Here is a 26,069-nt window from a genome sequence, read left to right on the forward strand (position 1 = left end):
AGCTAATGAGAGCAACTTACAACCAATATCGCTTTTCTAAGGCATCAATGACAGCTTGTGTGAAAGTTTTAACTATAGTCTTTATCCGTCTACCACTGAATTCATCAGCAGCGGGTGCAATATGTACTTGCTCAGTGGTTCAGTTTATTGCAAAAAGTAACAAGTTCAAAAGCTGTTTATTTACTGTAGGAGATTAAGAAACTCTCGTGATTCTTTTAAACAGCCATTAGGCTAAGTCGTAGTGATTTATGTTGCTGTAATTTGCGATTAACTGCAGTACTCTAGCTGAAGTAGTTGAATGATTCTATGGCCGGATAAAATAAGACCATGGCTCATAAGTTTGCTTGATTTAAGTTGTTTACCGGCAGCGAAGCCAGAGCTAACTGAGTGCCTGGCAAACTATATGTAAGTTCAACCTTATAGTTAACAACAACGGTAATTTGTCTTAGTGCTTACAGAACAGCCCCGATGGATTGTATAACAGTCGAAGTTCTAAGAAAGCCCAATGAGCCATGGGGAATACAGTTGTCAGGAGAAGCCCCTTGTAAAATCGACGACGTGAAGGTAAGTGAGGGTAAAACTCACTTTCAAACAGGGAGAGCTTGTATTTTGCCCATTCTGTGACAGTTCTGTAATTAATTATATTCGTCGTAATATTCTGCATACGACGTCATCAATTTTACAAAAATCGGCATTGTTTTTCAAAGTCAGTTCCTTTTTTGAAAAATCGCGGTTACTTAAGCGGGGGAAAATGTGACGCTGTGCCATTGTGTTGATGATGTCACCGGTTATCCGACAAAACTGACGGTCACTGCCAACGCTTGAGAAGCATCACGAGAAATGGCGCAAAACGTTAACATATTTTTACCAAAATGTTTAGCAGCATCATAGGGATTATGGAACATACAGACCACGTCATAGCAGAAATATCAGATAAACAAGCAAACCGATGTGCTAAAGTATGACATTTTACAAAATTCAGATCAACAGCCCAGCAGAAGAGGCCGGCATACAGAAAGGCGACTGCATTTTCAGCGTGAACGGAGTCAACGCATACGACGCACCACACGACAGCGTTGTGCAATTGATTGCCGAGAGTGGACGTGTTATAAGGTGCGACGCGTTTTCTACAACCTAGAAGTCTAACTTGAAATATACACACGTCGTAAATATATTAACAGGTTCCTATTTTTCCAAAGGTTTAAAATGTTGCCTGCCTTGAGTGATGACGTCACGAAACCGGTTCATGTTCTGGAAGAAGGGACTTTCTGGACAAACGAAGACCCACAAGTTTTAAAGCAACAAGAGTAAATCAAGCTCAGAATTATCATTACAAAATATTGGCATTTTCATTGCAATTCACTGCTTCAAAATTTATAGCCTGCAGGCCCTCACAACTGCATTAGGTGGCGGTAGACTTAGACTCAATCATTTCTTAAAACTTTTCTTGTCCACCTTCAAGTACCGTACAAAACTGGAACAATTTGTGCGTGCATCGCGGGCAAACCATTTGTGTCACCATGCGCGATTGCATAGGCTTTGTTTAGCTCTACTAGTTTAAACTTATCTTAACTTACCTACGCTAAAGTACGTAGCTTTCACTCTACCTAATTGCACTATCATCAAAGTAATGGAATGTAACTGACCTGCATGCCTTTGCAGAAGCCCGGCAAAATATAAAGACGAAGAAACTTTCGACCACACCGACTATGCGAGATTCTGCGAAATACTGGGGTACGTTGTTCCATCTGCAGTTTGCTTTCATCTTTCAACCATAACTCAGCAACATACTATCCGTTACAATGTCCTAAACATACTTATAACATAGCCTTAGCGCCTTAGCCTACAATAAATTATCCTACTTCTATCCACACCTGCAACTTGGTGCTAGACAAGTTGCAGCCTGTGACTGGAAATAGCCTCGTTTGAAATTTTTCGAAATTGATTACACTGAGCAGCATGTTTACGTCACAATGGTATTTTGTTAATGCATAATAGCCGGCGGGAAAAATTTAACCGCCATTATCACGCAGCCAAGACAGCAATCCTTTTGAAGTGGGAAAATTTGAAAGCCAAACGAGTCCAAAGAAAAGTGAAAAAACGAAAAAATCGAAACACAGCAAGAAGAAAAAGAAACCTGATAAAAGCGAAGTTGTCGAGCAGTCTATGTTTGTTATAACAAGAGAAGACCAAAAGGATTTTGATGAAAACTATTCATTAAATAGCACGTTCAAAGGTAGGTCTTCAAAGCGCGACGTTTGATGTCTATTTCGTATGGGAAGATAATAGCCAGCAACTGAGCCAATTAGCATTTTTGTAATAGCTGAGTAGTTCAACTTTAAATGTAAGGTATATTGGCTTGTAACCATGCGTTGTAGTTCACACTTATAACATTGAATTAACCCACTTCTGCCTTTGACAGGTGATAAAGCGTCTGTAGCTGGGGCGTTTACCGGTGACCATAACGTCATTCTTGATCAGAAAGCCGACATTAGAGGCGTTAGAGCTCGCGTGGAGGCTGGAATTCAACATTTTAGTTTTGCTGACGAACAAGATAAGGTGTGTTGTTTTCAATTGTTTGTCTGGGATTGTACAATGATTTCAAACATTCTCTGTTCAAATTTGGTATCGAAAATGGGGAACTCCCATTCATTCTTTTATCGGTTGGGCTTTGTAAGCAGGCTATGAGTATACTATACAACAAAGACAGAATTGTGTTGCAGATAAACCCAGAAGACAGAGGGAAAATTATCGTCTACACAACCAGCTTGGGCGTGCATCGTGCGATTGCGCAGAATTGTGAACAAGTTCGAAAACTTCTCAAAGCATACCGCGTTAAATTTGAAGTGAGGGTCAAGTTGTTGCAGCCCTGAACGCAAAATCACGGAAAATTGTAAAATTATAAACGCAATGAGCTTTTTAGGATCGCGACGTATTCGAAAGCGCTGAACATAAAGAGGATCTTTACAAACGACTTGAGCTAGCGGAGGGGGCTCCATTTCCTGACATGCCTAGGGTGTATATCGATGGGGTTTACGTAGGGGTATGTGCTATAAGATTCTGCTGCATGTTGAGGCAGTTATATACACAGATACTAATCAGTCAGTGTATTACTTGATATGTGCACTTTGTTGACATAGGGTGGCGACGATTTGCAAGCAATGAGCGACTGCGGGGACCTCAGGATAAGACTCAAAGAGTTTCCAGTAATGATGTCATTCTGTCCAGTTCTTGTTATACTTATAAAGTGGCATGTTTTTTTGGTTACTTCAGGCTAATGAAACAATCACACTTCTTGCGTTGTAACCACAGAAATACAATCTTCGTTCGAAATGCCCAACTTGCGCCACCACCGGCCTGATTGTGTGTCACTCGTGCAAGGGCAAAGCATACAAGAAGAAGAACAGATTTGCTTCGCTAAAGTGTGGAACCTGTCGTCAGAAGGGAACCCTGAACTGTCCAGATTGTTTGCAGTGATCATCAAAACTTCGTGTCTGGCAAACACTTATGTCGACGTTTTACTCAGCTGCCATCCCCATATTCCGTTGTGAAGTTGAGGTTAACACTTGTCATAGGCCTACGTTCGGTAACTCGTGTTTGGATTTGATGTATTTTTATTCAAAACTTACTTTATAGTTTGTACGAAAAATTCCAATATTGCTTATTGCTATAAATGTATGCATCACTTTCATCGTTTTTATGCGCAGTTTTATTGTCTAAATATATCAAAGTCAGCTACAAAAATATCACGAAATGAAAAAAACTTTGTTTGTGACTAACGTTAAACTGGAAACGTTTTACTGGTAAACAAATTAAAACAATACAAACTACAGGCATTACATCTTAACACTATAAACTAAGTGCAAATCAAGGAAAGACACAGGAAAGTGACACTACATATAATTTATCTATCGCTTATTGGCGTGAATGATGTAAGGTATGTACTTTACATAAACATCACGTAAGAGGCATATATATAGCTCATATGATCGATTGAAAACATGCTTAAGTTCATTAATTACCATTTTTAATGCAACTGTAAGTAGTTTTAAGATTGGTAATTACAGTATTACAATTATAATTAGTTTGAAACAGTCTTTTTGAACGGCAAAGTTTGAAATAAACTAAAACATTTCACTGCCACAGGTTAAAGTTTATCGTATTAATTTTTCCATTTATACAAAGCCAACATCATGTGCCAAAACTTTCATGACCAAGTTCATGCCTAGAAACCATTTGAAGCTCAAATTAACTTGTAACGAGCAAACCGAACCGCGTAAAGTTAGCTTTCACGCTGGAGGAAGTAACTGAATTTATTTTCCCTAGGGTGACGAGCCATGTCGATAGCCGTGACGCATGCAATGACGTCATCAAAAGTTTTCGTCCCAGCCAAACTTTGCCTTGGCAATGATCTTCAAATCTTCTTCTATATTCACCTTGTCCTCCTCGACGTGGTCGAAGTGCTTCGTGTCCATCGGGTTTCTCACATCCGGTTTGAACGGGGCGTCGATCCTGCCGGCTCGGAGTCCCTGCCAATCGAATCCTTGGAACCATCTCTGCTTCCGGATGTCATTTACTCCTCCTTTCTGGTATCCGAGACGATCCCGCGGTTCCAGTCGACAGAGAGCTCGAACTAGTACCTGCGCAAAATACGGGATATTTATAAAGCGCCATCAGTAGATGCAGTGAAGCTTTAACTCCAATTTGGTGAAATCTAGGAAAAACGTCACCAAGTCACGTCAAAAGGCGTCACCTCCGCGCTTTTTCCAACGCGTTTTGAAAACTTTACACCGTCGATGCCGCCAAGAATATTCTCGTAAACTGTCATGTCATCGCCGGCAAAAAATGGAGTCGTTCTTGTCAGCAGTTCGTAGATTAAGATCCCGAACGACCAATAATCAGCCGAAAAGTCGTGGCCTGGAGACAAGATGATGTTATTTTAAGTAAGATTTAAGTTTTTATAACAACACTATGTACCTGTGTTGGTTAAAATCTCTGGAGGGAAGTATTCTGGAGTTCCGCAAAAGGTCCAAGTTTTGTATCCAAAGCGGACTCGTTTTGCAAAACCAAAATCAACCAGTTTTATGTATCCCCTTTGATACAAGAAAAAGTGTAAAGTAATGAACCGAACTGAGCAAACATCCAAACTGATTACATCTCTTATATTTTAACTGCTATTGGTCCACTGTTATTTTTCGTGGGAAATCAAGATACGAAAACTTTTTCCATCAAACCAAAATCAAATCTTGAATTGCATCGAAATCTTATAACGCCAGTACTTGTGGTCAAGCATGAGATTTTCGGGCTTCATGTCTCGATAAACAATTCCTCGCAGATGCAAGTAGTCGAGCGCTTCGAGCACACAGGCAGCGCAAAATCTCGCGCTCGCGTCGTTGAGAGCTCCTTGTCTTTTGAGAACTCCATAAACCTCTCCGCCCAAGTAGGCATCCATCAGCATATAGACGTGAGTGTCGTCTTTGTAAGTTCTGTGAATACAAGAATTGATCACCAATATGCAAGTAACACACCTCGATTGGTCAACAAGCAATTTACTGCAAAATTGACTTAGCATACTCGGCAAACAGCGATAACAGAAGACGGCGAAGGACATAAAGGTTCGCTTAGTTACGCAACCGTCAGGGAATGCAAACTGAAAATTCATTAGCGGAATGCTGTTATTTTAGCTGATTTATTTCATTCGAGTAACGATTCGTTTCAAGGTTTTAAGTGAATCATTTTATAAGAACAACATTTACGCTACACCACAATTTCATGGATGTTAGTTATTTGGTTATTTAATTATTGGGCAGTTATTATGGCAGCTATGATCACAACCGACAATGCCGGAAACTATCGGAAAGCAAAGAAACAACAAATTTAAAAGTTTGAAAAACTTAAAGAGAACTCCATTGCTGGTTAGAACAAAGAGTAAAGAGCCAACCGGTAAAGAGTTCCAATGAATGGAGACTTCATCGCCAGCATAATATTTCTTTCAGCCAACACATGCTGCTGTTGGCCGGTCTTGATTATTTTTGCTTTCCTTATACATTTCAACGCAAAGGCAGACTTTAGAAGACCTGGGACTCGCACTAACTTCACGCAGCCGAAACCACCTTGACCGAGAACTTTTAGTGTCTGCGAAATACAAAAGTTGGATTATTTTGCCTGAGTGGGACTGGTTTGCACTAATAAAATTAGTTGACTGCTAACTAATACTCGTTAATTAAAGCAACGGTTATAGAATAATCTGTACTCACCTTCAATTTGTCGAGTGGTGTGTTTTTGACGATATTCTCGGTTGACTTGTTGAGCCCGGTTGAAATTGTTATTCGTCTGGAACTGTCGATGCTATCAGGTATGTCTGACGAAAATCGTAAAGGTTGTAGTAGATGTATAAAGAAAATATTAGAATTATGTTGGACAGTGCAACTCGTATGTAGAATGAACAGAAAAGCTTTATACACTGCTTTAGCTCTTAGATTCGTTCTACGTAAAATATTTGATGTTCCTGCTGCGTATAATGATCACGTTTCAACTAAGAGCTAAAACCTTCTTCGGATTCTTCGCGCAACGTCTCCAGGCGATTCGAAGGAGTCTCTGCGTCGACATCTGCCGGTTCCAGGGGAATGACATGCGGATGTGAAGGTGATCTCGACGCCTGAAAACAAAGCACTGACAACGTTTGGATGACATGGAAAGTAATAGGCCTAGAATCTTGAAGAAACTTGAAAGCAGTGATGTTAAATTGAAAAGGGCCAGGCTCAGGGTTTGAACTGACGAAAATTAAAAGAAAGGTTAAGAAATAAAATACGATGCGCTCACATCAGCGATTGATCCGACCAACGAGTTGAAGGCTTGTCTGTCGAGCATGAGCACAGAGATCGATTCGCTCTCAACGATGATATTCGCCGATCTCTTATCTTCGGTTAACAGAGCAAGTTCCCCAAAGTATTCGCCTACAAATCGTGCGCAATGCATTCAACACAAAATCATAGACAACAAGAATAAAACCAGTTTAAGTTGGCTCATACCGGTTCCGAGGTAGCAGACAAATGTTTCCTCAAAATTCTTCTTCTTGACTGAAGATTCCTGGCATAAAATAACAAAATTTGTAGTAACGACAAACACGTTCTCAAAACAACACAGTTGATGCACTCAATCTTAAAGTCATAAGCAAACATTATGGTAATAACTGGAATTGCATGCTCACCTCCAAATGCGTTACTCTGACTTTTCCTTCCTTTATGACGTAAAACGTGTCCCCGGAATCGCCCTGTCGAATGACGTAGTCTCCTCTCTGAAACGTCGCTTCCTCCAAGCAGTCGGCAATCCTCATCAATTTATTATCGGACAGAGACTTCAGTTTGTCGACTGTTTTCAACAAACGCACATATTCATCTCGCTTCAGTTGTCCGCTTAATTTCACAGCAGACTGCAATCAAAAGAACTCCGCTGGTTAACAGTATTTCACTAGCAACGGTGCAAAAAGTATGGAAGTCATTTTGGGTCTTCAATTCTCATGTTCCACTCGCAGAAAATTTACCTGAAAGTTTTGGCGTTCAAGCGACCACAATACGGTGTCTGTTGTGGCCCTTACCGAAGCGGTCCTCTTGCAGTTGTACAAAATCGCCAGCTCTCCGAACACTGTGCCTGGTTTCAAAGCGGCCACGTGCTCGTGCTCCCCTGATTTTGAGTGATAAACTTCAACCTACAGAATGTTAGTTACAAACTGTACCTTGCTGTAATGTGAGGCTAAAGCCAAGACGAGTATGTTGGATAAACCTACCTGCCCCTTCTCCAGGACAAAGAGGTGAGTGCCGTATTCGCCTTCTGTAATGACGTTCATTCCGCTCTTAATGGACTCGTGCGACATGCACTCAATGAGCTGAGTGACCTGGTTTGAGTCGAGTCCTTTCAGGAAGACATTTGAGTTCAAAGCTTTTCTTATAAAAGCTTTCTCTGCAATCGTCTTTGTTCCCAATTGAACCTAAAGCAAAGTTACTGCTAAGTAAAGCTGAACTTCAGCAATGTAGATCACCGACTCTTTGGTAAAACGTTTTGTTTTGAACATCATACGTTTAGACAGAGAGCAAGTAATTTTTTACGTTTATGTTTAGATTCTTTGAACTCCGATTTTCTGCCGAAATTCCAAATCGAGTGTTTTTCTTGCCGGGTTCCAGGTTTCGCGAGTTCAGTAGTTTCGTCACCCTAGATACCAGCTCATCTTCCGACGACAAATCAGGAGTCTTTCCATCAGCCGGATTCCAAAGCGCTTTGAGCCTCCTTATCTCAGAATCCTTCTCGCGAATCACCATCTCTACGGTTTCCTTGACAACGGAGACCTAAATGGAAAGTGGATCGTGTTTAAAATATTTCCACTCGTTCGTTTTATCTAAATAGAAGAAATGATGTTGCGGAAACCTGTGAGTCCTTTTCGGTTCGGGATTGTAGCAGCTGCCTCTGCAGAGATCTGATCACCTCCTCCTTTTCGTTCAGACGTTGCTGGAGCTTCTGATTTTGATTCTACTCAAATGAAAAGAAAAACTACTTCAGTTAAAATTACTACAAACTCCACCTCGGCCATGTGCGCAAAGAATGACGTCATCACCATCAATGTTTCAATAAGCTGTTGCCCAGGGTCCACGCCGTGACTCTTACGAAGTTTCTCGTAATTATCGGTGGCAGATTTCGCTTGCTTTAATAACCTGGTTTAAATCATACGCCATTAACAAAGAAAATAACTAAGTTATACACAAGTGGCTTGGAATATGGAACAGAAGCAATGATGCAAAGACATAAGAATAATCAGCCCGTCGTGTCATGCAAGCTTCTGTTTTTAGGCAAAGCTTCAAATTTAAACTCACTTATTTATTTTTGCGTCTTTTTCAGCCGATTCCGTTTGAAGTCTTTCCACGACTGACGTCATCTGACGTTTCCATTCTCCAAAATGCTTCTCTTGTGATGTCATATTTTCCGGATGAAAGTTGTCTGCAAAAAATATTTGGATAAAGTCTAACTGAAACATCTAAATAACCCCACATCGACGCTCTTTTCTAGTTGACCTGTCTTTGTCTTTGAAATAGCGCTCAAGTACTATACGATCTTTATACGGCTTTAAAATAACTTGTTCTCCACCTTTTCCATCTACACCATGCTACGGAGTATAAATAGAACCAGGTTATCCAAGAAATAAAATGTTTTCCACAGGCGAAGGTAAATTTAACATCCCGATCGGAAAGTTTATGTGACTTGGCAGTCGGGCTATACAGAGTTTTCCTGATAACTGATTAAGGATGAGCAAACATTCCTTTGTTTGAGTTTCTCGCTCTAAACATTCGTTGCGCTCCTTGGAACGTCTCGTCAAACAATCGCTTACCAAGACTTGTGTTTATGACAAACGATTTTGCTTTAAACGAGAACGAAAACGCGCGAACCTTGCTGGTGACTCCTCTTGACGTGGCTCAAAGTAATATTGATTGCAATAAACTGAGTTTCGTTTTTATACCGGTGCTCCCTTTATTACTTCTGGTAAGTTATTAGAGAAAGTATGCTTGTTCAAACAATACACAACTAATCTCAGTGCTCAATGCCAAACAGTCCGACTACAATACGACAAGTGTGATAACAAAAAATTCATTTACATATCCATTTACAACAGAACAATTGTATCTCTGAAAATCAGCCCAAAACAGAGCAAACTTTCATTTGAAAACAAACATTGGACAAATGAATTCTACCAATAACTGCCGCTTACCTGTGTTATTAAGGTTTTGTTCGAAATTTTCCTTCACAAGCTTTGAGCCCATATCATCCCGGCTATTATTTTCATTCCAAGATCGCGATCGCGCGTCGTTTTTTGACCAAAAATTGTTTTTACGACTCGACTGATTTACGACTTTATTGCCGGCTCCGTTCTCCACGGCTGTGACTCTCTTCTGGGCCGAGCTTCCGATGCCCATTATGACGTTGTGTAATCAGCGATGGAGCAAAGTTAGTCTTTGGTAAAGTTAAATATTTACCGAGTCTAAATAATCATGCTTAGCAACTATTATAAAGCAATTGAAATTTTCCTCAGTGTTTGGCATTACCAGCTTCTGCCCTGCTAGGCTATTCACTAACACAAAGCTGTGCAACCACACCACATGGTTTCACGGTAACTTGAAAGGAACCGCGAGCCAATATTCCTATTTATCTTTCATTGTTAGAACCTCTCTCTAACTTGCAAAGCTTTCAACTATTCGCACGATTTCGATTGATGTTTTACGCCTTTAGTTCTACAAACTTCTCCAACGAATAAAGTCGCAATCATACTCTGATGATTGCCATTTCAAATAGGAACAATGCATCTATGTGACGAAGTTTACCGTCATATACGTTGCCCGGCTTTTATCGAGCAACATCTTACTTGGAACGCGGAGCTCAAATACAACAAACTTCATTTCCGTGTCAATGCCTGGAAGAGACCAATGTTTGTCGAAAAGATTTTACGATACGCTTCTATGGAGTTAACTCTACACTAGCTGTGCTGAGCTGATCACAACGACACACGATGTTAAATCATCGTAAAATGTTCAACGTCTATCACAGGAGACATATTGTGAGAGCGACAATGAGTTATTTCTTTCACTATATGGCAAAGTACAAGTAGAACTTTGAAAGCCTGTTGATTGACAGCCAGAGATAGTTCAATGAGGAAATGTCTACGTAGTGGCGAAGATTCTAATTATGACGTGATCAATAGTTTGAATGACAGGTACACGTGACGCCTTGAATAGATCGCGCTCAATTTATTAAAGGTTCGGTCATTATTTATCGTCCTGGACACAATGCGCTGTTGAAATGACCGACGACTAATAACACTACTCTAGAATGAACAGACGTACAACTTTGCGATTGTCTGATGATGTAATGATCTCTCACAGGGTTGCAGATGTGACAGATGTGATGTCACAAAGCTGCAATCATTTCTTAGGCCATGCAAAAAAAAGGTCAAAGGTTAAAAGTCTCTCGCTTTCCATAACACACAATTTTCATTTGCGGCCGATCAAACTAAACCACGGTTAATAAACGATACTTACCGTGGTTACTTGCACTGGTCTGACCATTTTATGTGTCATTATCGAATCGAGGATCAAAATTTTTCAAAGCTAAAACTTTTCAAGAAACATAAACCAGAGCTCAGAATCAGATCCATCACTTACAACCGCGCTGTGTTCGTTTTCTATTGTCAGACGCGCAATATAGCGGGCCACTATCGCTGACTTATCGACATAAGTCGTTTGTAACAACGATTGCATTGTGTTTCAAGCCGCTCGTAATAGTGTTGATATAAGAAGGTATTATTAACAACTCTCAAGTACCCAAATGTACAAACAACCGTTTAGCCGACAATCGTGTTTCGCAAAGGACAAGTTTCCAACAGCAAATTTTTCCTAAGTAGTTTGCAATCTTTTTAATTTTGATACTTCTTAGTTTTTATTGAAATGTTTTAAAAAGCACTTTACGTGGATTTTTCGATTAATTATATTATCGACATATATCGACCTCAATTCAACCACAATGTTATGAAAATGAACAAATAAGTCAATGTTTCAAGGCTGCTATCTAATTTCATATTAAGCTCCCATATGGTGCAAATAAGAGGAGCAAACCGTTGTAGTTGGACTTTCTCCGCTAAATACATCTTTGTCTTTTAAACCAATCTTTCAACATCGCACTAAATCAAAATTTGCTTTCTTGTGACACTTCTGTCAATCGAAATACATTGATCTCTTTGACAGATGCAGGCTGCTCGACGTATCGCGCTGGGAAGCAAAATATTGTTCCTACACACTCGTATAACCTTGCGCTTTTAAGCCATAATCAAGTTGTCGTCTCGTCGAACGGATTGAAACATATGACGTCATATTTCGACTTTATAACTACCGGATGTAAACCGATCTATTGCACCAATTGACGAAGTCATACGATAAGCAAGCAGACTATTACGACACCACACTGCAATTCGTAGCTGTTAGTGACGAACTTACTCAACTTATTCAACAACAACAACGTTGACCTTACGAAGGTAGTGACCTTATCATGGACGTGCAATTCAGCGAAATTCTTGTCGAACGTTTAATTCCCGTGTGGATCTGATCGATGTATTGAACGATGATAATTGATGACGTAATGATGCTTGTGTGCTTGATAATGACGGAAAGTTTGATCAAATTTCAAAGACAGAATACAATCCGAAACTGAAGTAAGATTGAATCAAGTCAATCATTCAGGTTTCTGTGTAGTTGTATTTACGTATGACCGATTACATGGGGACTAGCAATGCGTAATCACTGCCGTAAGCAACTATTTTATCATAGTCCAGTCATCTCACCAGTTTATTCAACGAAGACGTGATATTGTTTGTGTGCTTGATTATGAACGTGTAAGTTTGATCACATTTCAAAGACAGAACAAAATTGAAACCTGAAGCAAGATTGAATTAAAGACCAAGATTTCTAAACTTCATGAAAATGTTTCCACTCTTCATAATTGTCATTGATTCAAACATAAATATCGAAACCTGAACATCACCTTCACTTTCTCTTCCCAGCGAAAGCGCCGTAAGCAACTTTTTTGTCACCGCTCGGGTCTAAATGAAGCTCGAATTTACATCGAAATATACAACTTGGTTCTTTGTTTAAAACGATATAAAAGGTTTTAGACTCCATGACTGACCAACTAAGCTAGTAATTGTCCCAGCTTTAATGCTTGTTTTCGGCCTTTGATGGTCCTACAGCATAAAGAGGCCAAATGCCGACTTATTTCTTTCTAAGTGAAAAGAGCAACTTGAAGCACAAATCGAGTCAAAACAAGCAGTGGCGTAGTAATTAATTTCCGCGCAACCCGTAATCAGCGAATAAAGCAATCAGGGAACTTCTGAGAAGTGCTCCACTGTTGGTCTCATTTACACAACTTAAATTCAATTCAAAATCTTCAATTTTAGAGATAAGCAAAAAATGTACTTTTTACGAAACCGGTTATTTTGCAAACGTTCGCTACGTTAACCAGAGCTTATAGATATTTAAAACCAATGCAAAAACGGTCGTTTTACCGACATCTCAATTTACAGAAACCATTTAAGTTTATTTTTCATCATTCTGCAATTTCCTTTCGCGCGACTATCACAAGAGCAGACTAAAAATTAGCTTTCAACAACCCAAACGACATCTGCTCGATTAGATAAAGAAACGTCACAAACGCAAGTCGCGCGCGTTTCGTTTCTTTAAAATGCGTTTTACTGAGACCATGGTTTGGCCAGTGCATAAATAATTTAATCGATAGTAAAGAGGTGGGCAAGTAGCTGGCAGCGTTTCAATAGAGCTCTTGTCTGATTTCTTACAAACTGTTTCAATTAACGACGGGCATAACTGGACAAATGACAAATAAGTGCCCGCTGTTGCGAAGTAAAGTGGCCACTTATACATTGCTATTATATTGGACGAGATAAATACCAAAACATAAAGGGATTTATCTGTCGAATTTCGAAAATAACAAAACAATAAAAAACAAAAGTCCTGAAGAATCTTCATCTGTGAGTTTCAGTTTGATCAGTCGCGACATTTGCAGCTGATCGCAGTCATGACCACTTAAAAGAAACGAGGAGGAGTTGGGCAAATCTCACACCAGTTTCTTGAAGTAATTTTTACTCCGTCTCCGCCGGAAATTATGTCGTGCGCATCCGCTGATATCAAATCTCCGAAAACTTTCCGGCAGATTGATGCCAATCTCATCTCGAAGTCGGCGAGAGCAAACGACCACATGTTCACTGTTGAGATTGAACCAACAAACTTTCCCCTTGGAAGTAAAAGAAGAATGTATGAATGATAAGATTGCTCATAACAAACTATAGTTTACTAGCCGAAGATGACATCCAAATCTGATGTCATGTCAATAAGTTTATAATATTTCTGTACAAGTTTCTTACACCTCATACATTTACATAAACAAGATTTTAACGGACCAGCTTTACGTGATATTAATTTACTGCAACTATTGTAGCTTCAACAAGCCCATCATCGACTATACCCCCCATACTTGAGCTCCACACTGCTTCACTCAAACTTACTTGTGTTGGGCGCAGTCAGGTGAGTTGAGGCAAGAAGATTTTTCCGTTCCAAGCATCAGTTCTCCTCCCTCCTTTATGAAGAGATTTCGAGAAATTCTTCTTCGGGAAAACGAGGCACGTTGTCGATTGATGTAAATCATTGCGCGGCCTTTCGCGTTTTCCCAAGAAAAGCAGAAAAAGTTCCATGTTGTAGGATCGAAACTTGGCAAGTTCCCTAAAGAGAAAGTGACCATTTTGTATTAACACTCTCATGAACATAGCCACATTGTTCACCATTTCTGAGGAATTTTTCATATTAAATAATCTCTAAATGATGTCTTAAATACAGACATACCATCTGGAATGACGATAATGTTCTGATATTCGAACCAAGCAAGTTAAAATACAAAGTTACCCGTTGCACCTACCCTCTGTTTTTTCTTTGTTCACTTTAAATCGGAATCTGTTTTCTGAGTGGATTGTAAAACTGATTTCCACTTCTTCATCTGGTAGTGAATATTGGAAGAGCGTCGTCTCGTGTTCTGGGCTGTGTGAATATATCAACCGTGTGTAAGACAAGGAGTATTCTATTTCTGAGTCAAACTTTAGACTTACCTTTCAGCCATGTAGACCCACATGCAGGCAGTGAAGGCTTTCAAGCATTTCATTGCTTTGTTGATCTTCAGCCAACTCTCCTCGCTGCGATGTTGCGCAAAGTTGACCAGGTAGGTTGTGGAAAAGCAACCTGCTCAATACAATTGGCCAAGATTAACAAAGGAACCTTTACGACAAGACAATTCCTCTGATATTTACTGACCGTTTTCAAATTGGAATGGCGGCGGCAGAAAGTCACCCTTCTTCAAAGAATTGGAATATTGAGCAGGACAGACATGAGGGGGTGTTGGTTCTGTTGCTCTTGTTGTTTGTATTGTTGCTGTTGTTGCGGATGTTGGTTGCAGGGTTGTAGTGTTCAATCTTGGCAACGTTGTTGTCTTTGGTTTTATGCTTGTTGCATTCATGGGTTCTGTTGCTGTTGTTGTAGTAGATGTTGAGGTTGCTGGAATTCTTTCAACAGCGCCTGTTGCTACTGTTGATTTCTCTGTTGATGTCCGGTTAGTTACAGTTGCTGATGTCGTTTTATCACTTACTTTTGCCGTTGTTAAAGATTCGATTGTTGCAGAAAACTTCTCGAAAGACCCTGTTCTTGTTATTGTTGTTGTTGTGTCTGCCGAAGTAGTTCCATTCGCATCTTGACCCTCGCTTGAAAGTTCATCGGATGGTGTTTCAATCTCTACTTGACCGTAAGTTGTCGACATCTCAGCACTTGAAGTTATGTCATCGATTGTGGATGTGGTACCTTGTAACCCTTCATCTGGTGTGGATGCCTTTGTAGTCACTGGCGAATTTGCCTTTGACGTGGCCTCTGACGTTGATACCACAGGAGGTAAAAACAAATCGGAAAATTCACTGCCAGAGTCACTTCGAAGTTGGTTTGGTTCCTCCAAACCAGCTAACAAGCTCCTGGGTGTAGTGGTTGCTATTGGCGATGTAGAACTCCAAGCAACCGTTTGTGCTTTGGACAGTTTGTCTTTTCGCGCTGTGTGGTCTCCTGAAGGGAAGATCAAAGAAGATTAAGAATTCCCAAAGAATAAATTCTTTAAGTTGTTTGGATGCTGCTTAACCTGCTTTCTGGTAGATGGTGGCCTCTATGGGATGCGTAGTTTGGGATGCGACTGTGATGTAGAGAATGGTTCGCGATAATCCTCCAATATCAGACACTACAGCAGGATTCGGTTCGAGATGAAGTGCGTCTTCGGAAAACGGATTGAAAAAAATTTCAACTCTATCGTTGGTGATGTTTAGTAGGAAATGTCGAAGCGCCTAAAACAATTAAAAATGTGACAGAAAAGAAATTCAGCGAAGTTGTTTGTATAAGAGCTCGTACCTCGTTTGGGTTGGTTATAAACGTTGATCCAAACATAATGAGTGAACCGTTGGTAGTTTCCAAGCGCAGGGTAATTCCCTTTTCTGATACTTTTATTTTTAAATGTTTCTTTTCGCCAGGCAAGAAAATACCTAAAGACCAAACGGATAATAGAGAATGGTATTGACAAAGGTGTGCTTGTGAAAAGATAATTGCTTTTGCTCACTTTTCACAATGTCCTGATTTTCCGGCCAAGCTGCAGGCTCTCGGCACGACCTCTGTTGGAGGACATTTTGCAACAATTCTAATCCGCTAGATGACGCAAAAAGACAATTTTTTATTTTAGGTTCTTAATCTCACCAAGAATTTATGTAAATAATTTATTCTGTGTATATATAGGATATATATGCATGTTGTTATATTGGAAATATATATTGTCATATGTCTTGTGATGCATGATATTTGTTGGAGCTTTGACGACAACACTTAAAAGTTACCTAAAGTTTAGTTTACCGAAACCAATTCAGAATTTACCTAAAATCATTAATTTCAAAAACGTGAGTGCTTGGGTTTCCACTTGCAATCGTCACCAACTCATCTCTGTTGACATCTTGTGTCACTCCGACGGCAAATACATTGACACCCACTAGATGTAACCTTTCGGCTTCTCCTAAACGTAACAAAGAGTATATGGTGGCAGTAAGCAAAAGATCCACTCGTGCAACGCAGTGGTATTGCTAATTGAAGTAAGAACTCGTCTAGGCTAGCTAGCAATGCCTAGGATCAATCAATCAATCAATCAATCAATCAACCAGATCAATCAATCAATCAATCAATCAATGCAAAAGATCTATGCCTTTTGCTGGAATCGAACTCACTTCGAACGTCGTCGTGGCTTTTCCCATCAGTGACGATGATCAAAATCTTGGGAACGAGGTCCAGGTCGGGTCTGGTTCCTCTGCTCACTCGCAGCATGCGCTCGTAGACCGCGTTCAAGGCTCGGCCAGTCCTTGTGGAACCTCCCAGGTACGAAACCCTACAAATGGTTCCAGGCAGGTTTCGTAAATCAGTTTGAACGCAAATATAAGACATATACGTTTAAAGATATAGTTGGATATAACAAAGAAATAGGATCAAAATAATGGTGAATATTAGCAGGATGCTGGGCTGTTAAATGGATAAAACTCCTGATATTAAAGGGGCAAAGGATGAATACAGAAAATAAAAGATGCAGATTTCAACAAACGACTTCTACAAGAAGAAGCGGCGACAAACCTGCTAATTGCTCTACGTAGTGAAAGTTTGCTGAGATATTGTCGGAGGTAAAACTCAATCCTCGGAGCCCCGGAATACTGAAGCAGTCCTACCCTTGCCCCGTTTGGGTCGACCTGAAATATATCACACCAAGATGACGACATGCCACATGAAAATATAAAATACTTAATACACCATATTATAAGCAGCCTACAATACAATAAGATACGATATCTACCTACGACATACGGTATATATGTAATATAAGTATATAGATGTACTGGAAATACGAAAAAGTTGCAAGTTGCTGATACTTATTAATATTGTTGCATTTTAATGAAAACAAAAACAATTTGCAAATACTAGATCATTTCCATTTTCCATAGAATACAAAAATATTAAGCAAAGCTTTGATGGACAATGAAATCTCTTCACAATATCGCGCTTGTAGCGGTTTGACCCATTCTTAATGACCTTGAGGGGCTCGACAATGTTTTCGATGAAACTCATCGCGCGCCGGAAGTTGTCTTCTCCTACACTTCCGCTTCCATCGATGGCAAATATGAGGTCAACTTTTTGCTCGGAGCAACCTGCAATGTTGATGGAAAGGGACTCATGAATTATTTAAAGAAAATCAATTTCATATTAAACGATATTAAACGTGCTTCGGGCAAAGATATCACCTAAACTCTATCAAAGACAAGTTTAATCAAATCAACATAAACTGAGGCTGGTCATTACGTCATAAAACACGACCCGTTGTCACAATATAAAAGAATATTGTCTGTTTAATCCGAACACGATCATTATATTCGCATGAAGCTATCCTCGCTTGCTTTTAATTAATTTATCAACAGAATGAAAGCAAGTAATCATTAAGCTGATCAATTCGGCCGAGGTTCCATGAAGCGTTTGGGCGCGATTTTATCAAGTGCTCAGTGTCCGTCACCTTGATTCATTTGATGGCTTTCTGCGGCTTCCACGTAAACATGAAGCGGTGGAGGAGTTTCCGGGTCCGGGAGTTCCCCTCGACGAAAGTGAAGCAGCCAGTAGAACGCTTGGGCGCCGATGTCGCGCGGAATGACGTCAAAGATTAAATCTAAATAAAGTCTCATCGCGATTCCGGAGACCATTGGACGGAAGAGGTCGCTCCATTTAACGTCGGCCCAAGTGATGCGAAAAACGCGCGAAACAGCAGCCAGCTGCAAGCGGGATAATTGACACATTTTATGTGAAGACTTTAGCAAAAGTTTTTTGCCGTTTTGCAGAAATTATAACAATAGCAAACAATAAAATGGTGTGAATTAATACTGTTCAAAGAATATTTACAAAATTTCTTAAATTTTTTGAGACCGGCGACAACTGACTTCAGTCTGAAGCACTATGTACTGTTGTAATAGAGCTTACTTGTCCACCAAGTAAATGCGATTTTGTTGCATTAAATTGCTCCTCTTCTAAACCCCAGATGCCACCGAAGTTCTCATAATCAATTTCTAAATCCGTACCTACAGTATCGTCACATGAGGTTAAACTGAGCCAGGTTTGGAGTTTCATTAACTTAGAATTCGCAAAGATGTTCAACAAGAATGTTCAATTTACCAACCGTCCCTGCTTTGCACATAGGCAAGTCTCCTCAGAAAGAGAAAATCATCGGAAAATATTCTTGAAGTTTCTAGTTTTTGGATCACAGCTTCAACTACCTCGTGTCCTAAAGAAAGAAATTTCACCATAAGAGAAAATGTCAAGACAAACAGGAATCCACGGAAGCTTTTCCAAGTGAAATTCTCACCATTTGCTCCAGGGATAAGCGTGTAATCGGCTGAACCCTCAATAACTCTTTCTGATCTTGTTCCCAAGCTTAATACCAAGACAAAGATGAAATTCCTTTGCCATTTTAGCAATGACATCTTGTAACTCATCATCGTATTTTGTTAATTTAAAACAAGCCCAGTGTGAGTCTTTATAGGCAGCCACTCACAAGTAGCGCTATTAATAAGTGTTACTGTTAAGAACAAGTAACAATAACAGTCTTGACGCAATAATGTTTAACAATAACTTATTCTGATTCCATCAACGAATCATCGCAACACATTAACACCTGCATAATACTAGGAGCGAATATTCACTTAATACAGAAATCACAGGCGAAGTAATTCTTTTAATTGAGCTACTTGGGCAGCTTTAAACTTAAAGGTAAAAACATTATTCTGCCATAGAAAACAACCAGCCTCAATGTTAACAGTGATTTAGTGTAAAGTGGCGACCTATATAGACTTAAAATCTAAAACTTATTTCAAGAAACGCAAAACCAAAAAATTCCTTTCTCAAATAATATTTTCTACACTACAACTGAAAAGCTCACCGAGATTTACGTCAAAATTTGAAGCTCAAGCTTTTGAGGAAAAGTTCTCCAATTTCATGATATTTTAAACTTATCTGATATATAGGAACGAATTGCTTTGTAATTTTAACATCCTTACACAATGCTGACGTCACGGAGCAAGCTTCTCAATTGCTCAAAATTATGTCATCTCATCGATAACTAGTTTGAAAAGTGATAGCACCGATCTTTTCGGATCAGTGAGAATTCGATGCCGCTGATGACATTTCGGTAAACGCCCTTGACACAAATAACAACTCGAACGACTCCTGTTGACAGCGAGACATGTTATTAGATGGCCCGGTACTTCTGCACCTCAAATAATTGCCGAACTGGAAATAATGACTGGTTTTGTCTTTATTTTTGTACGTTCATATTCTAGTTTGCCGCATAAGGATAAACGTTCGACAGTATAGAAAAATAGGTAATATAACAATAGTAATAATAATAACGTCATAGTAAGAAGACGAAACGACTGAAGTGTAGAGGTGATTTGGCAAAGTGCCCATTGAAAATATAAAGGTGTAAATTGATAATTTGTGGAAGAATATCAAAAATATTTCTAGGACATTTTCTGTTCAAAAGGGAAAAACTTTCGAACACTTTTCATCTTGTTTTAAGATCATATCAAAGATAACAAAAATCGACATATAATGGCTTCGAACAAGATAAATGTACTGGAGAGCTATAAGAAAAAGATTGCCGTCAGTTTGAGAATGAGATAACAAGAAAAAGCTTTTTCCGTCGACTTCTTTCTGTTTTCTCAACCGCAAACCTGATCGCTTTTGCGTCATTCTTTAAAATATTTCAACAAGAAGCAATTTGATAAACGTTTTGGCAAGATAGAACACAAAGAACACAACAATTAAGCGAGGAAAGTAAGGAACGTGTATGACAACAAACGTACAAAGGTAATAAATAAAGCAAATACTGAACAAAAAACAAGTAGAAAAGTACGTCTTGCTAGCATTCAACGGATGAGAGCAGTTACGTCACGTTTCACGCAATAACCCTAATAGCAAAGACCGTAATCAAGCAATTCTTTCAGTTTTATACGTTTTTGAGGTAATGTGCGTCGTTCACTCGCCTATACGCCGAGTATAGCCGCCTATATAGCACACCAGGTAACCGCACTCAAACCCACGCTTACATTGGAATGCCCACCACGAACCTACAATAGAACACGCCATCAGCCAACCGCACTCAATTAACTGGATTTCTATTAAGAGCCGTCGCATTATTATTTGTTAGTTCATTGTTTTCCTTCCTATGACGTCACGTCACATCGAGTGGAGCATCGAAGTTACTGCTGACGTCAGGGATTTCTCCCGAAGTCCAAATATTTTGGGTCCCTTCTCGGCGAGCTGTCGATACTCGTGAAAAGAGCATTCTCATCAGGCCTTTAGGGACTCTACGAGAGCGAGATCCTAGAATCGATCTTCTGGAACGCGATGATCCTGAGTTTGCTTTTTTACTCTTTCTCCGTCTTCGTCTTTCTTTCCTCTTTTGCCTACATCGCTTCCTCCGCCTCTGACAACTCTTCCGCGTCTTACCAGTCAACTTTTTACAGCTCCGCGGACATTTTCGCTTTGATGACGACGTAACCGTCAAAGGAACATCTGGTTCCTTGAGAGCGCGGACCAAGCTCTTGTCGGCTTTGAGCTCGAGGAAATGGGAGTGTTTGTGCGGTTGCTTGAATCTCGAGCGTCGATACGGACGCCCACTCCCTCTGAAGGCCAGGAAGTAATCGTGACGAGACCGGTAGGTGTCGCCAATCGATTGGTTGAAGAAGTGTATGAAGTGTGTATCAGGATTTTTCGCACTGACCTATGTAGCAAGATAGTGAGCGATGAAAATAATTTCATCAAAACCACATAAAGATTTGCGCAAGTAGTAAAAATTTTTGTTGCATTTATACAAGTAGCGTATAAATCGTATTGACATGATTCACTGACCGTTGTATAAAGTCGCCCACTTTTGTTGATAGCGAGGTATCGTCCGCTCTTTTCGCCTTTGATTTGAACGAAGATGTCCCCGTGCTTTAGGTCGATCGTCTTGAAACGGATGACACCTGGGTTAAAGAGGTCCCGGTTAAAACTGCAATAGATGCAAGTCCAGGTGCTGAGAAAACACCAGTTAAGCGATATTTTCTCATGCACCTAACGGCGGATCACGTTTTGGAGAGGAAGCGTTGAACAATGGGGTTCATGGCGGGTGAACTTGAAGTTCAAAGGGTTACGTCGGTACGTCGTAAATCGTTCCAGACATTCTAGAACGATGTAACAGGTGCCGCAAACTTTTTGCAAAAACCAAAATAGTCTTCCGGCCCGTTCCCGTAATTGTGACGTATAAAAACAAACATCGCTATTTGTCATTCAGTGATGCGTGCCCAACATCAAGTGGGGTTCTATGAGAAAGTTTACACTTGTGACGTCACACAAGCAGGAGCTTCTTGTCAAAGAGGCGGAGGACGATAAGAGGCCAAAACATGCTCGGCTGTGTTGGGTTTCATGGTGGCATCGATTGTCGTCTTTTGAAATCGCGCGATGCACCGCTGTTTCGCGTGTCGTACATAATAGGAGACACGATAGGCCGCTTATCTTTCAGATATGAGCCGTTTGCTTGTTATCGTTGCGCCAGCTTTAAACGATTACAATGACCAGTCGTACAAGACATAAAACCCTTAACTGAAGTTGTTTGTGCGCTGAAAAAAGTGTGCGCTATAATTGGAAGTCGCGAACCAATTTACTTCAGTTGCTTCTTCTTCACCGAACCTCTTTAATTGTGTTTATCAGGATGCGGCTTGTAACAACGGCTTTATCGAGCTCAATTTTGTTCAAAAAGACTTCTCACATAGAGAAGTGGGAAATGCAGCCGCGTCCGACAATTCTGTCTCCGTTGTAAACTGACTGGGCACTTCAAAGCAGTTTTATCGCTTACTCGATTGGAAGCACGATATGAATTTATTGAAATAAGCACTTGTCATTATCACAAATGGCAAGGGGGGCTGTTAAGTGCTTCTGTTTCCATCGCTTAATTGGATCGAAAACTATCGAGGGGCAGGTGTTACGGGGCCTGCACGTCACAGTTATGTCGACGAAAGCCACTGAATTGAGTGAAGCTTCTCGAAATATTCCATCGTCTCGTGATACGTAGACACCATTTTTTTAACATTTTCATCACGTATTTGTCATTTTCCCGCCCTGATTAAGCCGTCGCGGCAGCAGGCGACTGTTTTCCCTCGACAAAGTTATCGCTATTAAAATTTTACTGGGACATTCAGTCAACAAACCTCATTACCGCAAGCAAAATATCTTTAAAATTAAATTTCTTCGCTGCTACACAGACTCCGCTTAGGCCATTATTATATAATTGTCCCAAACTGACCAATATGACGTCAAAACAATTATTTCTCTGCTACGTCAGGATATCGAGAAAAATAAAGCAAATATATAAAGAATTGTCGCTTTGGGCGACATTTTTTGCCGTTCCTTGAGGAAATTAACATAATAAAAAGTGACGCTTCCAAGTGGTAACAACATTATCAAAGCGAACGGACATCAAAAGATGTGGCTTGGCGTCGGGTCACGCTATATATGAAAACGGAAGAGTTGTTGATTTGATGCCACGCCCGACGCAACAGGTGTTTGCGGAAAGATTTCGTAGGGACGCGACACGTTTTCTAAAAATAACCTTAACCGTCCTCGTTACAGTGGAATCGTTTACTAGCGATCTACCGACTTAGGGTTTTACCTGGCGCAGTAACATCTGTGTGCTCTTATCATTAACTTGTTATAATATTATCAATTGAAGGATATTAACATCATCCTGTTTTAAAACATCAAAAACGGGAGCGGAAGGTTTCAAGTAACTGTCAACATTGCTCAAAATAGAATCGACTGATTGAGTAGAGAAACAAGCAGAGTCAAAATATGTATCGAGCGAGCGTTCGAGTTTGTTCAGGGCTCAATTCTGGTAAATCTGTCCAATACTTCGGTCAATTTGCTCGCAAGTTGCGTGTGTTTACGGCGCCCTGGATACTGCTTCTGCATGACTAGAAATACGAAGAGGTTTTGCGTAGAAATTGGCTCGGTGAGATGGGCAGATTGCAGATTGCACGTCAACCGGGAACCACCAGGAGTTGAAAAAACAAAGAGCAAAATTTGCCCCATGATAAATTGATTCGTTCTTTCAAAGATAACTTGTCACCAAAATGTCAACGAAATATTATCATTTTTTACAAAGGGCAACTTTGAAAGATCGCGTTTGGTCTAACTGCAAATACTTTTAAGTGGAGAAAACGGCCATGTTCAACCAAGCCACGCGAACTAATGACGCAATAACATAGTCGATGCGTTAGTATGCGCCACAACTAATTTTGGGTCTAGGTTAGATCCCTACACTACCGCGTATCACTATACAGTTACTTGTTAAATGTTAAATGCTAAATGGTAACATACATACATTTATTGTCACACTTTTCTCGTAAACGGCTTTCCACTTTGCCATTCTGGTCGATTCGAACGAATCTTCCCGACTTGTGAATGTAGAGGAGTTTGAACTCGACCAAAATTCCTCCGTCCCCGGCGGATTGGTCTTCGCTTTCCTGTGGAATTGTGCCAATTGCACCGGGCTCTGCCGCAACTATTGGTCGGTCGGACCAAACGCGATGTTTCCTGCGGTTCTTTCGCTGTTTTCTTCTGTTCGGCGACGGCGTCAGTGTATTTTTTTGCAGTTTCCTTAAAAGTTCGCCCCAGGTTGTAGCTTCGCCGGAGCCGCCGTTTCCTGGTGCCGAACGCCGGACGTGACGTCGGCGACTGATTCGGTGAGAAGAATTCTTCAATTCCAAAAGTTTTTTCTTTATCAAATCGATGACATCATCTGGGATTTCTCCTCTTGGCATTCGGTCAAGATCGCGAAGCCACAAATCTATCTCCGTCAGCCCCTTGTCACCGAAAATGGTCCGGTTACTTCTCGGTCCGCGTTGGAATTCTGCCAAATTTCGTCGATTGTTGTCGCCCAAGACACGACTTCGGCCTGAGTGGCTCCGTCCATGCGCCTTCCTTCGAGAAGGACTTTGATTGAAATGAGAACGCCGGTCAATCGATTGCTTAATTCCTGTATTACTTGACAAGTCGTTCGGTGCCAAACCATCGTATGTTCTGGTTTGTGTGACCGGCCCTCGAATCACTGCATCGCCGGTTGTTAGAGAATGTTCAAAGTCCTCATTCAGGCGACGGTTTGGGTCATCGCCAGCACTCCTTGGATGTCGATCGCGTCTTGTCGATTGCTCGTAAGACGAAGGGTCGAAGATATCGGAATAAATGATGCGCATATCGCGCTGCAAGGTTCTTCTAAACCTAGCGTTAAATTGTTCCCGCACGGTGCGATGTTTTCTTTGCTCCATGCGCGGGTAATTGTTTTGATTTCTATTGTACTTGGGAACTATCTTGGTCTCAGCCAGGTCATTCGAGTTCTTGGATGACGGCAGAGAATGGCGCGATGGGGCGATCTGGCGCTGGTCGCTGCAGCAAACAAGCTGAAACCCGATCAAAATACAAATTAAGAAACGGACGCAAGTGCATATATTTTGAAGGCAGGCCGCACACATATCTGTGCACGAGACTGGCTAACAGGCGACGACGACAACAACCTCGTTGTCAAATAATTTACGTGCTGGCCAGGCAAGATTCCATGAAACAAAATGAGCTTCTGATCCGAAAAATACCAGTCATGTTTATTTCATCATCTAGCCGCCTATTTCCTGTAAAAGCACAACAATCAATTTATAGAAAAGCTGATAATTATTTGGTTTAAGTCCAGCGCCTTTGGGTGACTGGGGTCGGACAAGGGTTACGAGCAAACACAATTCGCTGCTTAAATTAAGCCGCGGAAATGTTTTACGGTTTAATGCCGCGGATTAGAAAATAATTGACCACAGAAATGAGCAGGCATCAATTATTTACCGCGCTACCAAGCATTCCAGCTTGACATTGAATTTCCTCGTAAACGTAGCAAGTACGATCTGTACAAACTTGGAGAAAATATAACACGACCATTAGGAAAATAAATTGTAAATCATGTCAAAACAAAGGCGCTTTACTGGAAGTTGATTTTCACAATTTTAACAACTGGGAGCCGCCTAACGTCCGCTTACTTCAATGTTTGTTGAAACGTGGACAAACGTCAAGGGCGCTGAAAAACATTCAAACCTTTTTGACATTCAAATACGGAGATCGTGCAACTTTGATAAAGACAATGCTGTGTTCATCTGCCAGCAATAATTATTGAGATGGTGTTCGTACGTATAACGGAGAGTTCTATCTTAGTACTTGAAAGCGATGTATGCAAAATGAAATTGAAGGAATGAAACAACTTTTTTTGGAGTTGTTTTTTATTTCAGCGATCGAACGACTCCATTGTGA

At 40.5% G+C, this 26,069-nt stretch overlaps 4 protein-coding genes across 5 annotated transcripts; 1 reads left to right on the forward strand and 3 right to left on the reverse strand.

Annotated features, from left to right (window-relative positions):
- The first annotated feature begins 14 nt into the window (after positions 1 to 14).
- Positions 15 to 3,543, forward strand: LOC143444333 (uncharacterized). The gene is made up of 10 exons (XM_076943527.1): positions 15 to 564; positions 983 to 1,113; positions 1,200 to 1,307; positions 1,663 to 1,734; positions 2,034 to 2,236; positions 2,423 to 2,559; positions 2,724 to 2,846; positions 2,924 to 3,043; positions 3,141 to 3,206; positions 3,313 to 3,543. Exons 1-10 carry the CDS (start codon positions 469 to 471, stop codon positions 3,475 to 3,477), a joined length of 1,221 nt encoding a protein of 406 aa, XP_076799642.1. The 5' UTR covers positions 15 to 468; the 3' UTR covers positions 3,478 to 3,543.
- A 240-nt stretch (positions 3,544 to 3,783) lies between these two features.
- Positions 3,784 to 11,843, reverse strand: LOC143444332 (cGMP-dependent protein kinase 1-like). 2 transcript variants are annotated; one of them, XM_076943524.1, is made up of 17 exons: positions 9,755 to 11,843; positions 8,865 to 8,988; positions 8,609 to 8,705; positions 8,422 to 8,523; positions 8,106 to 8,342; positions 7,787 to 7,987; positions 7,544 to 7,708; positions 7,211 to 7,432; positions 7,032 to 7,089; positions 6,823 to 6,956; positions 6,550 to 6,658; positions 6,258 to 6,361; positions 5,942 to 6,135; positions 5,280 to 5,486; positions 4,978 to 5,093; positions 4,754 to 4,917; positions 3,784 to 4,640 (listed from the first exon to the last, which is right to left on the reverse strand). In XM_076943524.1, exons 1-17 carry the CDS (start codon positions 9,957 to 9,959, stop codon positions 4,371 to 4,373), a joined length of 2,709 nt encoding a protein of 902 aa, XP_076799639.1. In that variant the 5' UTR covers positions 9,960 to 11,843; the 3' UTR covers positions 3,784 to 4,370. The 2 variants fall into 2 exon arrangements, with proteins under 2 accessions (XP_076799639.1, XP_076799640.1); XM_076943525.1 differs by lacking the exon at positions 9,755 to 11,843 and adding an exon at positions 9,063 to 9,440.
- Positions 11,844 to 12,568: 725 nt separating this feature from the next.
- Positions 12,569 to 19,314, reverse strand: LOC143444331 (uncharacterized). Its single transcript, XM_076943523.1, has 16 exons — positions 19,054 to 19,314; positions 18,868 to 18,972; positions 18,672 to 18,769; positions 18,214 to 18,466; positions 17,739 to 17,854; positions 17,286 to 17,398; positions 16,889 to 17,046; positions 16,545 to 16,680; positions 16,237 to 16,322; positions 16,032 to 16,162; positions 15,769 to 15,967; positions 14,904 to 15,695; positions 14,702 to 14,831; positions 14,515 to 14,633; positions 14,108 to 14,321; positions 12,569 to 13,836 (listed from the first exon to the last, which is right to left on the reverse strand). Exons 1-16 carry the CDS (start codon positions 19,184 to 19,186, stop codon positions 13,629 to 13,631), a joined length of 2,991 nt encoding a protein of 996 aa, XP_076799638.1. The 5' UTR covers positions 19,187 to 19,314; the 3' UTR covers positions 12,569 to 13,628.
- Positions 19,315 to 19,989: 675 nt separating this feature from the next.
- LOC143469815 (uncharacterized) lies at positions 19,990 to 25,404 on the reverse strand. The gene is made up of 3 exons (XM_076967647.1): positions 24,109 to 25,404; positions 21,600 to 21,715; positions 19,990 to 21,471 (listed from the first exon to the last, which is right to left on the reverse strand). Exons 1-3 carry the CDS (start codon positions 25,253 to 25,255, stop codon positions 20,920 to 20,922), a joined length of 1,815 nt encoding a protein of 604 aa, XP_076823762.1. The 5' UTR covers positions 25,256 to 25,404; the 3' UTR covers positions 19,990 to 20,919.
- Positions 25,405 to 26,069: the final 665 nt, after the last annotated feature.

Source organism: Clavelina lepadiformis, chromosome 1 (genome assembly GCF_947623445.1).
Source record: "Clavelina lepadiformis chromosome 1, kaClaLepa1.1, whole genome shotgun sequence".
Lineage (NCBI taxonomy): Eukaryota > Metazoa > Chordata > Ascidiacea > Aplousobranchia > Clavelinidae > Clavelina > Clavelina lepadiformis.